The following is a 15464-nucleotide window of genomic DNA, read 5'->3' on the forward strand; positions in this document are numbered from 1 at the left end:
AAGAATGCAAGGTGCAAACACTAAGAGACAGCGGGTAATACCTCACCTTCCTTTTAGACCAAAATTGTGCGAGCTAAAAAGGTTATCAGGCACAGCATTTTTCAGGGTGTAGTTAATACTAATCTACACAATCTTATGACTCTAAGAGCAAGATGGTCTCTACCCATAATCCTAGCACTCAGGAGACCGAGGAACGGTGATTAACTTTGAGGCCATCTGGAGCTACACAGTGAGACCTTGTTTCAACTAAACAAAACAAAACCCAACCAACTGACTTACAACTTTATATAATTCACAATGGTCTTCAAATTCAAAGTACGTCCCTATGTACTATTCCACTAAAGATGGGGCAACAAGAGCCCAAGGAAGATGCGATTTTGTCTGTATCTTGGACAAGGTTAAGATGTATTAAGAGTCCTAGGGCTAAAACAAAAAGTGGAGGGGACAGGGCGACTGTATGGTCACTATGGGAGGACCCCATCATGAGGGTGGAGGGGACAGAGCGACTGTATGGTCACTATGGGAGGACCCCATCATGAGGGTGGAGGGGACAGAGCGACTGTATGGTCACTATGGGAGGACCCCATCATGAGGGTGGAGGGGACAGGGCGACTGTATGGTCACTATGGGAGGACCCTATCATGAGGGTGGAGGGGACAGAGCGACTGTATGGTCACTATGGGAGGACCCCATCATGAGAGTGGAGGGGACAGAGCGACTGTATGGTCACTATGGGAGGACCCCATCATGAGGGTGGAGGGGACAGGGCGACTGTATGGTCACTATGGGAGGACCCCATCATGAGAGTGGAGGGGACAGAGCGACTGTATGGTCACTATGGGAGGACCCCATCATGAGGGTGGAGGGGACAGGGCGACTGTATGGTCACTATGGGAGGATCCCATCATGAGGGTGGAGGGGACAGGGCGACTGTATGGTCACTATGGGAGGACCCCATCATGAGGGTGGAGGGGACAGGGCGACTGTATGGTCACTATGGGAGGACCCCATCATGAGAGTGGAGGGGACAGGGCGACTGTATGGTCACTATGGGAGGACCCCATCATGAGAGTGGAGGGGACAGGGCGACTGTATGGTCACTATGGGAGGACCCCATCATGAGAGTGGAGGGGACAGGGCGACTGTATGGTCACTATGGGAGGATCCCATCATGAGGGTGGAGGGGACAGGGCGACTGTATGGTCACTATGGGAGGATCCCATCATGAGGGTGGAGGGGACAGGGCGACTGTATGGTCACTATGGGAGGATCCCATCATGAGGGTGGAGGGGACAGGGCGACTGTATGGTCACTATGGGAGGATCCCATCATGAGGGTGGAGGGGACAGGGCGACTGTATGGTCACTATGGGAGGATCCCATCATGAGGGTGGAGGGGACAGGGCGACTGTATGGTCACTATGGGAGGACCCCATCATGAGGGTGGAGGGGACAGGGCGACTGTATGGTCACTATGGGAGGACCCCATCATGAGAGTGGAGGGGACAGGGCGACTGTATGGTCACTATGGGAGGACCCCATCATGAGAGTGGAGGGGACAGAGCGACTGTATGGTCACTATGGGAGGATCCCATCATGAGGTGGAGGGGACAGGGCGACTGTATGGTCACTATGGGAGGATCCCATCATGAGGGTGGAGGGGACAGGGCGACTGTATGGTCACTATGGGAGGATCCCATCATGAGGGTGGAGGGGACAGGGCGACTGTATGGTCACTATGGGAGGATCCCATCATGAGGGTGGAGGGGACAGAGCGACTGTATGGTCACTATGGGAGGATCCCATCATGAGGGTGGAGGGGACAGGGCGACTGTATGGTCACTATGGGAGGACCCCATCATGAGGGTTATGGTATCCTTTTAAATTTTGTCTTACCAAAACCAACACCAAACAGCTTCTATTTAAGAAGGGGGTGTTTAAATAAAATTAAACTGTAGTTGAGTTAGGTTGCTTTCAGCAGCACAAGCTATTCAGGCTGCACTTGTAATAGAGATGACCCTAAGCTGCGGTGGACAACAGTAGATTGGTCATGCGAGGCTTGGAGGTCTTCTATTTTTGTTTGTTTTTTGTTTTTAACTTTTGTGTGTGTGTATGTGAGTTCATATGTGCACGTGGAGGTCAGAGGGCAACTTGAGGGAGTTAGTAGTCTCCTTCTAGAATACAGGACCAGGGAACAAACTCTGGTCATCAAGCTAGATGATGAATGCCATAACCTGATAAGCTAGCTCACCAGCCATCAAGTTCTTTTTTTTTGGGGGGGGGGTGCAGGAGGTGGGGGGGAAGATTAAAAAAATTAAAAACTGCTATCATGGAGCTATCTGGGAGAATGATATATATATATATATATATATATATATATATATAAAATTACAAGGATAACTGAAAAGAACATAATTGAAATTTTTTTCAGAATTCCAAATGTTTCAAGGTTATATACATAAGTACCTCTAAACAAATAAACAGCTCTATTATTATTATTATTATTATTATTATTATTATTATTATTATTATTATTATTATTGTGGCCCAAATAAGAAAAGACGCAAATACCCACAGCAGCAAAACCCTGATACAATGCTGAAGGCTTAAGACAAAGAACATGTGCAAAGTCCCTCTTGGTCACACAGAGGCTCTCATTTCTGGCTCACAAAATGGAGTCAACAGTACTGACCTCAGCATAAGTCATAACTTGTGTTTCAAGCCATGAAGTCTTTGTGCTGCAGCAACAAGGCAGTGAGAGGTCTCATAATGGACAGAAAGGAATTTAATTTTCACTTAATTTTAGCAAAAAAGGCAGGTAAATGATTAGAAATTTTAATTTTTAAAATAAGCCACAAACTACATACAGCAGTTATCTGTGGATTATTACCTCACTGTCCCTCTGTGTAAAGGAGGAGATCTATTCCAGAAGGTTGGCCTACCACTCTCAAAGCCTTGGCAACAGTATCTCAAACCTTGCCATGTCAGACTGGCCCCAAACTCACAATTCTCCTTCCTGCCTTGCTTCCTGACTGCTGGGGTACCAGGTTTACACGGAAGCCCAACAGGAAAGTTCTTGAATTCACTAAAGAACAGCAGCCCTTACATGGCAGTGTTAGAAAAGAGTACCTGTGGTTGCTATCTGTCTGTCTGTCTGCCTAGTCCAGCAGGGCAAATGATATAGGCATGCATCTTATACATCCGTTGTAGAAGAAAATGTAATTTTCTATTTTCTGAATATCTTAAAAGTCATTTCAGGCTTTTCCAAGGTTAGTTTCAACTTTGGCATCTTGTTTACAGTGAGCTACAACCTCAGCCCAAAGTAAGATTAAAATTTATACTATATGCTTTTTTTTCTTTTTTTTAAGACAGGATATCTCACACAACCTTGCCTGTCCTGTAACTCACTATATAAACGAGGCTGGCCTCAAACTCAGAGATCTGACTACCTCTGCTCTAAGTGCTGGGATTAAAGGCCTGTATCACCATGTCCAGCAAATTTATGCTTTAAAATCAGGAGACCAGGGGGCTACCTGACTCAGACGCACAGAAACTGTGGCACTTTTAATAGGAATTTCAGGAAATAAGTAACACATCCAGGCTATGGTCAGCTGCACAATGCTTACCCTGACACCATCCTTTGCTCTGGAATGCAGAGATCTGCAAGATGCTTACCTATTCTGATAGCTGTAGTAGGCTGCATCACGAGGAATTGTACACAGCTGCTTCCCGTAACAGCACAAAGTCTGTGGGGAAAACTCATACTGCAAAAAGAAGAAGAAAACACTAAACATGTACTCTCCTTACCACCCTCAAGTAGTCTAGCGTGCTGTGGAGTAGACTCGGCTGGTACGCTATTAACTAGAACCTAAGGTAAAATTCTAACAATGGTCATAGTTATTCCAGGACATTTTTGGATTTAAAGCGACAGAATTGACATAGCTCTAGTTTCAGAAAAGGCTCACACTTTGACCATGGTATCATGTCAGGAAGTCAACTGTTGCAAAACTCGTATTAGTCAGCCAGTGGTGGTGCACACCCTTAATCCCAGCACTTGGGAGGCAGAGGCAGGTAGATCGCTGTGAGTTCAAGGCCAGCCTGGTCTATAAGACAGTTCCAGGGCAGCCAAGGGTACACAGAGAAACCCTGTCTTGAAAAAACAAAACAAAACAAACAAAAAAATCAAACCACTACCACCAAAAAAATATATATAAATAAATATAAACCCAAAACCACATGATACCCTAGAACTCCCAACACCAACTTGGCTGGATTAACCATAAAAGTTTGCTTTCCAGAAATACTATACCTTGCGTCCACAGCAATATCCAAGAGACTGCATGACAGGGTCAATTTCTTGCTCAAAGACCTCTGCGAGTTTACTGCAAAATTTATATACCCGGGACGTCTTACGATTATATAGCCATGCATTGTTGAACATAAGCCAGACGTCATCCACATACTGCCAGGGCTCTTGGTACTGCCCTGTATCCAGCTTCCGTTTGATGGTAGAAAGATCCATAGGATTCTTCACAATATCAAAATAATCCTTAAAAAAAAGTCAACCCTGTGAGTGGATTCCGCAAAGTTTAAGAATAAAAACAGAAAGCATCAGACATTTGTACCCAAGAGTAAGGTCTGGAACTGGAAAGAAAATAATCCCAAATGTTTTATTGATTTGACTCACTACTATAGCAACTGGTAAGTGCAAGTGTGAGTAAATTATTGCAAATGCAACATTAAAAAAAAGACACAAGTAAAAGGATTATTAGAACATATTTTTGAGCTGGGTGTGGTGGCGCACGCCTTTAATCCCTGCACTTGGGAGGCAGAGGCAGGTGGATCTCTGTGAGTTCAAGACCAGCCTGGTCTACAAGAGAGTTCTAGGACAGCTAAGGGTACAAAGAAACCCTGTCTCGAAAAACCAAACAAAACACATACACACACACACACACACACACACACACACACACACACACACACACACACACGGTTTGGTGTCTCTGTGTTATCTTGGCTGTCCTGGAAATGTTTTGTAGACCAGGCTGGCCTCAAACTCAGAGATCCACCTGCCTTTGCTTCCCGAGTGCTGGGATTAAAGGTGTGCACCCCCACACCTGGCCCAAAAACATATTTTTAATAAAAATAGAGACTTTATTTTACTGAATTAAAATGGTGAACAAAAGCACCAGAAAATGTATACTTACTTACCTCTTTAACCAATTCTTTTATATAAATTTGTACACAAAGCCTCAAATACAGGGGCTCTGTGCTAACGCATGTGGGCTTGAGGTCCAAAAAATGCTCCTACTGCCTCAATAACTGATGACAGACACAGACTTTTATAGCAAAGTTAATTTACTCAAATCTTGCGTAGTCCTGGTTGACCTCAAACTCAGAGATCTACCCACCTCTGCCTCAAGTGCTGAAATCAAAGGTGTAGGCCATCACTAGGCTTCTTTTCCTCAATTTTAAGAGCTAAAACAATAGATACTCAAAGCTCTAACATATCTTTCATATTCACTTACTGGGATTCCTAGGAGCTGGGGATCTACAGGCTGTCGAAAAGGTAGAGACTCTGGGTCCTGTCGATAGAGTGCTTCTAGAGTTGGCATAAGTGCCTGGCGTAGCTCCTCAGGTTTGAAGACTGGAGGCAGAAAACATTAGGAGAAGACATTACACATGGTGCTCAGATACCTCCATCACCAGATTGACATGGTTAGCCTCCTGGCTTCTTCTCTCCACAAACACTCTGCCCTTCATTCATCACGTTAAGAATCCTTGGTCTAGAGGTGTGAGCTGGGGTTTCTGAATATAGTGGGCTTTAATTCTTATACTCAGTCCATGAGACAAAATAGAGCAGGAAGGAGTTTGCTCCAACAAAAATCTCTGACCTTAAATTGTTGCTAATTCCCGAATCTGCTTTCTTAATCAAATTAGGCAATAAATGAGGTCCTTTTACTGCAGGGACCCTTTGTGAATTTTCTAGAGATGCTTTTCTGTCCTTGACTTAAAGTGATATTCAACTCACATGAAATAAACCTTCATCTATTACACCCTCACATACAAATATAAATAACTGAACTCTAAAAAATATGAAAGCCCCATAGTATTTCTCCAACACCTGTCCGTGCCCACTGCTCTCACTGCTTAGCTATCATAGTTCCTACCTAGTGTGTTGTTACCATTGTGCCTGTAACTGCAGTGCCCAGGAGAGTGAAGCAAGAGGCCTGACTGGAGGGCGAGTACTAGGCCAGCCTGGGCCCTGAGTGAGGCCCTGTCTCAACAAAATAAGCCAGAGATCGGTAGGTAGGTAGGTAGGTAGGCAGGCAGGCAGGCTGCAAAATATCTACAAATAGGACAGTAATAAAAACTCCGAGCCTGCATGGCATGGGAACACACCTTAATCCAGTCCTTAATGTGTAGGCCACTGTTCTAACTCTTGGCTTCCAAAAAACAAAAAACTGTACAGAAGGAGGTATATCAAAGCAGTTCTGATGACTGCTCTTGTAAGTGATGCAAACCTTGTCTCAAACAAATGAACACACATCGTAGACAAAAGTTCCAGCTGGGCCACAGCATGTAGACTACTTGGAGAGTCTAACTTGTCAAATTCTAAAATTTTACTTGATTGTTTTTTCATGTGAAAGATTAAAAGTTAACGTCCTCACTTTAGACGTGTAAACAGTTGCACCAAGTACCCATGATTTGCTCCCAATAGAGCCAGGAACCCATCTGGTCTTGTGAGCACCTTGTTATAGACACTGCCTGGTTACTCTTGTCGACTCCCTATGAAAACATCTCCAGCACTCAGCAACACAAAAGCGCACTCAAGCATACAGACATGTCCTCAAAATATACGAGTATTCTTTCTGCCAACTTCATTCTTCTGTTCGTTAGACAGTGTTACAAAGGAGCACCTGACCTTTGCATTTTGCATGTGCTTTTGTATTTGTATCTTCTGAGACAGGAACTGAGTATGACTAGGCTAGCTTTGGACTCATTACTGCCTCAGTCTCCAAGTGCTAGAATTACAGGCATGTACCACCACGCCCAACTACATCTGGTATCCTTGAATAATCTGTTTGATGTTACACTCGCACATGTAGAGGCCCAAAGCCGACACTGTCACTGATTGCTCTTCACTGTATTCATCGAGTGAACTCAGAATGTGTAGGAATGACTACTTTAGAAAGCTTGTTTGTTCCAGGGCTACCTTGCCTCTTCTACCTCCTGAGCTCTAGAATTACAGTCAAGACAGCTCACCATGTCACTATGTGGGCTCTGAGAGCTCTGAACTCTATTCTATACGCTTGTTGATTGTGCAGCAAATACTTTAAGTACTAAGCAATTTCTCCATCCCCTTAAATAAGTCTTTATAAGAAAATATTTATTCAAAAGCTTTCTCATTCCTATAGAGAAGGCACTGATCAAATAACCTAATCTGGCAAGCTTCCCACTTTCTATGAGTCACAACCTCAAAATGGCTTTTACTTTTACAGGACTTCCTCTGTACAGCCCTTGCTGTCTTGGAGTTCACAGGGATCCTTCTGCCTCTGTCTCCAAGTGCCAAGATTAAAGGTATGTACCACCACCACCTGGCCAGATAGTTACCTTTTTTAATGCCTGGGAAAAGTTTATTTCATGATACACAAAAATTAAATTCAAGTTTTAATTGAGAGACCTACCCAGAGAGACCTTATCTAAAAATGATGGTGTTGGTGGCAGCACGTGCCTTTATTTCCAGTACTCAGAAGGCAGAGATAAGTGGATCTCTGTAAATTTAGGCAGGCCTGGTCTACAAAGTGAATTCCAGATCTTCTAGTACTACAGAGACCCTGTCTCAGAACATCTGCTCATAGGCTAATGGGCGCCTGACACCTGGAGTTATATCCTCAGGACCTATATGGTGGAATCAATTCCCATAAGTAAACCTCTGACTTCCACTTACTTGCCACAGTATTGGTATGCACCTCCAATTAAAGAGCTCTTATGGACTAAAGAGATAGCTCAGCGATTAAGAGCACCTACTGCTCTCTCTTCCAAGGGACTGGAGTTTAGTTCCTATCACTCATGTTGAGTGGCTCACAACCAAGTCTAACTTCAGCTCCAGGGTATCCTATGCCACCTTCCACACTGCAGCCACAGACGGGGACACGGACGGACACACACACACACACACACACACACACACACACACACACATCCTCCCCACCTCAGAAAAGAGAAGGGTCTGCTCATAAAATAACTAAACGTGTCTCACTATGACTGATTATTCAATAATTAAACAACTACTTACATCCTGTAAGTATTTTCAAATTCCTAGCTTTATCATACTTTACCATACCACACTCCATAAGGGCTGAAGAGAAGTCAGAAGCTGTATCAGAACTGTAACTAATTACTGGTGTAACAGAATATGTTATTTCACTTTGCTAGCATCAACACCATAATTCAGTAAGAATGTGTGTGGTTCATAAGCTCCGTGCCATTCAATGTGGTAGTAACCGGAAATATTTGGTACTGAGGGTTCAACAAAGCAGTTTTACATAAACTGAACAACTCACTTTACCAATCACTACTGTTAAAAATCAAGTGGTCAAGAGCCACAAGGCAGGCAGATAATCACTAAAATAAAGCAAAGGTGTGATATCTCTATTATTGTAGAATTTTCTAGCACTGTCTGGGGCCTCTCTAGGGATCTGTGAGGTCAAAACTACCCCTAGGACAGAAATACACTATGTCAGTAGTGCCACTGAAGAGGCAAATCAATGGGAGATTCTTCCAGTTGTTGTGAGCGCGCTACTCAGGAAAAGGAATGACAACGACTGGATGAGGCAGTGAAGTCAACACGCTTAGTAAGTCTGCACATCACACATCTGCCACCATGTTCACTCTGTAACGGACCAGGAAGCCCAATTGTGGAGAAGCAGGAACCAGCAGCAGTGTCAGCACAGCGGCTGGAAGCAGGGCTGCTTTTCTCCCTGAAGACAGATTTTTGTTGTTGTTTTTGTGTTTTTTGAGACAGGGTTTCTCTGTGTAGCCCTGGCTTTGTTTATGAAACTGATAGTGACACTAGAAAATGTGGGTCTTTGGAGGAGGGAGATTGATATTACAGCATCAAGTATGTTAGCGCACTTGGAACATGTTCACAACTCAGTGACCAAAGGATCGTATCAACTCACCCTCAAGAGACTCTGCTTGCTGACTTTTGAAGCATCTATCAAAAGCAGAGTATCTATCCCCAGTCTCCTCTCTTTACTAATAAGTGCTGAGTGAGATGGCTGTCCCTCACACAGTTCAAGTAGCACTGTGGCCACAGCAGAACATCTAACTCAGTTGCCTAACTCTCTTCAAAACATTGACAGGTTACAAAATATTTCACATTTTTACTATTTTTTGTTTAGAAAAGGTAATTTTTGTAAAAATGTGTTAAACAAGGTTAGCAATATCACAGGTAGAGTACTGGTTCTATTCTCCAGGTGGCATAAATAGTACCTTTAACAGACTTATTAAATGAAATGATTTTCAATTTTACAAGGTAGTTCACACAATCAAAAACTCTGGCATCCTCAATTTATAAAGGAAGTGTCTTTCCTAACTGTGGAGCTTTACTGCCTCAGCTACCAAAATACTCTGCACTCTTTCTCAAACATGTCTCTTGTCACATGCAGCTCTGAACTTCCAAAGTCCTGTTAAAGAAAGGATCTCTTGACAATTTTCTAACACCCTATTGCTTCTAACTGTGGACACATCTTAACTGAAGTATGCCAATTTCAACTTGTCCTGAGTTAACCTCACACAGCTGGAGCTTAATATTCCCATCCCATGCCAAGTCTATATAGCCCTTTACTTGAATCCATCTGCAGAAACCTATAGTACGTACACACGTGCTGATAACACACACATGCTGACAGTGATCATTTGCTTCCAACTGTAGCACTCTTATTCATTTCCCTTCATGAATACCTTATCAGTTCTTTACCTGGCAATGCAGAACCTACAATTCCTTAGCCTGCTCAAAAATCAAGAAGCATTTAGCTGCCTCTCTAGTCTGCAACATCTCATCTTAGAAGAAAACTCAGGGCTGTTTCCTGAGTCACAGTTTGTTACTGTCATTTTTCTCTCTCGCCCTCTCCAGGCCCCACTATCTCCATTCTCAGAGGTAAAACTTAGAGAAGGACAGACAAGGAACAGAAGGGAATTTGTCATCATTTTCCTGCCTCAGCTTTCAATCTTTGGTGTGGACACACCGCAGTCCATACATTACAGAAAATGTGACCTACTTTTTTTTCGTGGCTGGGAAGGGGATGTTGACTGTGAGGCTGCGCCATTAGCACTGTTCTCTTCTTCCTCTTTTGCTTCTACTTTTCCTTCGGGTTTCTTTTCTTCTACTTCCATTGGTTCTGACTTTTGCTCTGCTGTATCTGTTTCTTCTTTCCCTTGGGAAGATCCTTGTAAATCCTCTTCCATCATCTTGAGAAAAACAGAAGCCATGGAAGACAGGTGATTGCTAGACTCCTGCAACCCAATTCAGCTCTGCACACACAGGCTACTGAGTGTTCCCTTAGTCAAAGTACCTGTATCATTCTTCCCGCCCCTGGTTAGGAAAAGGAACAAAATATCTAATGTCCTTTGAGTCACTTTATATAGCACTGGTGCAAGCACAATTCTAATTAAGTTTTTTTTTTTTTTCAATATAAAAGTACATTTACATGCTGAGTAAAATACTGGTACATCTTGTTTGGAAATAAAATTTCCTTGGAAAAATGAAACAAAGATCAAAACCCCATGCTCTGAGATAGAGAGTATGACATGGGACTTGGACTAACTGGGAAGCGCATGTCCCACCCATATCAAGGACCTTGCCTCCCATAAAGGAATGTCAAGAGCACTGATGACAGAGTTGCTCATCTTTTGAGAAAAATCAGGTTTTCTAACTTCCTGATTTTGAAAATATTGATCAGCCAGAACAAAAACACACTGACAGGCTGGATTCAGCTCTTGGCCTACTGATTTCAACTTCTGACCTAAGTCAATAAAAGAATCTACCACCCTTTCTGCAGAAGCAAACATGAATGAAGAAGATCAACAAAATTCTGGAAAATTCAAACATTTAAAATGAATATCCAAACATCATGATAGGTTCTGAGGATTTGTAGGTAAAGGTGCCAAACACAGCATGGACTGATGCCTAGGGAGTACCAGGTACCTCAGAGCGAGGTTCCCCCTTGGATTCACCAGGATCGGGCTCAGCATCATCTGACTGGACTTCTGTCTTCATTTCCAGCATGGGTACATCAGGTCCTGGCTGCTGGGAACTGGTTTCAGCACTGGTCACAGAGGAGGGAGTGGGGACTCTATTATCAATGCTGGCTGCTGCCTGAGAAAGCTGCAAAGAAATCGAAATTATTCACACTGTAAAGCAGATAATAGGCCTTCAACTCTTGGGTCTTCCAACCCCAGTCGCCCGTTTATATTGCTACATACAACCTAAGCATGTACTAGGAACATTAAAGCACAGGAGTTCTAGAGGAAGTCACTGTCTGTCAGAGACACGAGTTACTTCTTCCCAAAAATGCAGAGCTGGAAGAATAGCGTTTTAAAAATTCTGACAGAAAGCTATTTTCTCTCTGCTCTCTCAATGGATTATTTTACCATTATTTCTCTTCATTATCAGTCAGGCTTATGGAGAGAGGCAAAACACCCAAGTATTTACAGGCAGCTGGGGAAATAATGACCCATGGGAAGCAGAATATTGAGTGAGCCTGTGTGTAAGGCAGGACAGTGGTCAAACACTCTACGACCATGCAACAGGCATAACCCAGTGAAGTTCTATATAAACTAATAACGGAGCTCCAAAATTAAGAAGAAATTATTTTTGAGGGCATAGGAGGCAGCCAGTGGCAGCGTGCTTTCCAAGTGTCTGCAACACCCTGGTATGGAAGATGGGAAATAACTTATTTAGAGATAAAAATGAAGAGTCAGAATAAGTATATGTCCTTATGGAGAAAGCAAAATGATGTTATCTTTGCAATTGTTGTTTGATTAATTTTGCCAATCTATAAGTAGCCTGAGTATCTAAGAATGGAATAAATGTCAATCTGGGAGACCTAAAGGTTAGGGGATCTAAAGATTAGATTTAAAAGAAAACAATACTATGATCTCTGTACTTCTAGAAAGGCACTTTGCTATGCACTGGCCAGCAGGCCTGGGATGATACAGGACATACCTTCCATCCCTCCAACGATACCTACAGAGAGGAATGGGGTGCTTAGAGCCACAGAGGGTACAAGCCTCACTCTGTTGTTTTGTTATGGGTGAAAAAAAGTTTCCTCTTCTGAAGGAAGGCTGATTATCCAAGTTTGCAGTACAGCACAAGACTAAGTAAAAAACTATCAAAGCCTGGAAATACTAATCTAGAACAGAATATAGGGAAAATAATGGTAGCACATACAGTTTAGTAGTTCTGTCCATGCTGTGATATATCAGTGACTCAACTGCTTTAACTAAAGGTAACTATAAGCCATGCCTTTATGGACAACAGTGGCAACGAATCACAGCTCACTGCAATTTCATCAGGGTGTACACACACACACACACACACACACACACACACACACACACACACACACACACACACACACACAGAGTCACAGTCACACACACGTTTTGGCATCATAGAAAACTGCTACAGCAACCTGGCAGAATATTCTTTCTTTTCTTTCTGTCTTTTTGTGAAAGACAGGGACGTACTTTGTAGCTCTGGCTGGCATCAAGAACAAAAAGATCTGTCCACCTCTGCCTAGAGTGTCTGACGTTCTTATAGGAAGGTATCTTGTAAACCTGGCTTGGTAAATGACAGAATGAAAGAGGCTCACCGGTGTGCCAGGAGGCTGAGTGTGCACAGGTGTTGGCTGCTGCTGTGATGACTGAGGGGTAGCCACAGATGGTGGCTGCACTGGGGTTTGAGGCTGTGGAGTCACCTGGGCCTGTGCTGCTGCCTGGATCGTGGGGGTACTCTGTGTCTGGGCAGCACTGGGCACTGAGCCAGGAGTTGGTGTAGGAGTCTGCCCAGATGACACAGGAGTGGAAGGCTGAGTGGGAGCTGCTGGCTGGGGAGGTGTCATCCCAGGTGGCGTTGGATGTTGGAGAGAGGGCATGCCAGCAGCTGTAGAAGCAGGAGGTGGAGTCGGGTGCAACGGTGACTGTGTCACTGGTGGGCAAGGCAGTTGGTTAGCCTGGGGTGCTAGCATGTTCAGCGGGTTAGGAAGAGCACCTCCAGGCACCTGGCCCTAAAAGAAATGAACAGAGCATGTGAAAACTACTTTACCCAATTGAAAATGTAAGAGACTTAAAAAAAATATGAAAAGTTTATCATAGTTTCTTAATTAGTTCTGCTAGTTTCATGAGGATGTTTCATTTGTAAAACTTCACAGACTACACATTTATAGCATGCACCACTCCATGTAATAAAGTTAGCACAAAATGCTTCTCATACTTTGATTTGTACAGCTACAATATTCAAGGCTTAGACATATATTTACCTAGTTTATATTGACTTCATGTTTCATCACATCAACTTGTAACTTATACCACAGAAAAAGGGTTTGTTTTGTTTTTGTATTTTTGAGACAGGGTTTCTCTGTGTAGCTTTGGTTGTCCTGAATTCACTTGGCACATGAGGCTGGCCTCAAACCCAGAGAGATCCACCTGCCTCTGTCTCCCTGAGTGCTGAAATTAAGGCGTGGACTACTAAGCCTGGCTTTGTTTTTGTTTTTAAGGGAGTTGAGACACCAGAACATTTCAGTATAGTAATATTCAACTGGGGAGACACTTGAGAATTGTTGGCCTTTCAACAAATGAATCAAATTATTGCTGTTCCTGAGAGAAGTTTGACCTAAGGCACCAAAACCAGTTTTATAAGTAACAACCATAAACATCCATGTGCTTAAGCTAAATAGTTAAGGCTAAAACTAAGGCCTAGAAAAATGAACGAACATATTCACTGTCCAGGTTTTTACAGAGAAAGTTTACTGCTGATCACTGTACCATATGGCTGAGATAGGAAGACTGTGGTCTGGGCTACATGGAGAGACTGTGGGGAAGGAGAGGAGCTGGTTTCCTGACAGAGAAAGTTAGATGCTACTGAGTAAACCTAATATATTCAGCAACTCATTCAGCACTGCCTCATTGTTTTAAAAGACATGAATTTTATATTTTGAGAAAATTTGGCCTATTTTTAAAACTTTGTATGCAGCTGACATTTGACACACTCCACTTAAGCAAAGTGGGAGAAAGCAGTAAGATGATCAGAAAACCCAGCTTGAATTGACTAACTGAAGCTCACTCAATGAGAAGAGATTGTCACTACCCCGATGACCTGTGACACCCAAAAAGGGCAGGAAGACACACATCACTGAGACGAATTCACCCTTTCCTAAAGTCCCAGTATTTCTCAGATTCAGTTTAGCATTCTAAATACACAAACAGTAACCAAAATCCAAACAACAAAACCACACAATCCATTTTACTTTTTGTGTGAAGTTCACCTAGAGGGAATAAGAAGAATTGAAACAAATTAAAATTTACAAGACAAAGTAGGAAACAATGAAAAGTTGTACAGAGTCTAGTTTCCATAAAATAAGACAACAAAGATCTTGTCACTGAGACTGGGACTACACAAATACTGGTTGTCCAGGCTCCACCACTGGTTGTACCTGTGAAACGGCTGTCTGGGCTGTTGGCTGCCCCATGCCCACACTGTTTACACTCATCGCTCCACTGGATGATGGGAACTGGTTCTGTGGCAGAAACTGGTTCTGAGTGGGTGCCTGGGCCATCATGTTGTTGGCATGGGTGCTCATCATGTTTGGAGGCTGAGGCATCCGGGAAGGAGAAATGGCCATCTATAAGACAAGAATCAGGACTGTTACAGTGCAGAAGTGATAGGCCAGCATCTTCACGATGTACAGTGCAATGGAGACCCAAAGCCATCAAAACTAGTATATCTTGGTTTTAAAGGCCAGCACTTGCTAGGCACCTCTCAGTTCCTAAGCACTTTTCTGCACCTTCTCAGACAACTTGTTTTTACAAATTTAATTTTCATTGGTATTTTGCCTGCATGCATGTGTCTGTAAGAGAGTGCTGGATTCTCTGGAACTGGAGTTAGAGAGCTGTGAGTTGCCATGTGGGTGCTGGGAATTGAACTCAGGACCTCCGGAAGAGCAGCCAGTGCTCTTAACTGATGAGCCATCTTCCAGCCCCCTTCAAACAACTCTTAAGTAAGTTAACATTGAACTGTTCTCTGAATGGCAATCAATAGCATGCTGTAATTTAGAATTCAATCAAGTCTTTAATTATTGAAGGCTATTTTAGGAGGGAATAAGATAAAGTCAACAGACACTGACTATGAGCAGTTGGTTGCCTGTTCCACATTTGACAGCAAATTCCTACAGACTTGTT

The 15464-nt window shown here is 43.2% G+C and overlaps 1 protein-coding gene across 7 annotated transcripts in view; it reads right to left on the reverse strand.

Moving 5' to 3' along the window:
• CREBBP (CREB binding lysine acetyltransferase) overlaps positions 1-15464 on the reverse strand; it is a 149559-nt gene that overhangs the window by 23924 nt on the left and 110171 nt on the right. For all 7 annotated transcript variants that reach the window (XM_084761923.1, XM_084761928.1, XM_084761927.1 and 4 more), the window contains 7 exons: positions 14720-14908; positions 12881-13294; positions 11212-11391; positions 10286-10475; positions 5528-5646; positions 4309-4548; positions 3675-3763 (listed from right to left, as the gene is read on the reverse strand). In XM_084761923.1, coding sequence (XP_084618049.1) covers positions 3675-3763; positions 4309-4548; positions 5528-5646; positions 10286-10475; positions 11212-11391; positions 12881-13294; positions 14720-14908 — 1421 coding nt within the window. The remainder of the gene's footprint in view (positions 1-3674; positions 3764-4308; positions 4549-5527; positions 5647-10285; positions 10476-11211; positions 11392-12880; positions 13295-14719; positions 14909-15464) is intronic.

Source organism: Acomys minous (assembly GCF_964271855.1).
Source record: "Acomys minous genome assembly, chromosome: 16".
Taxonomy (NCBI): domain Eukaryota; kingdom Metazoa; phylum Chordata; class Mammalia; order Rodentia; family Muridae; genus Acomys; species Acomys minous.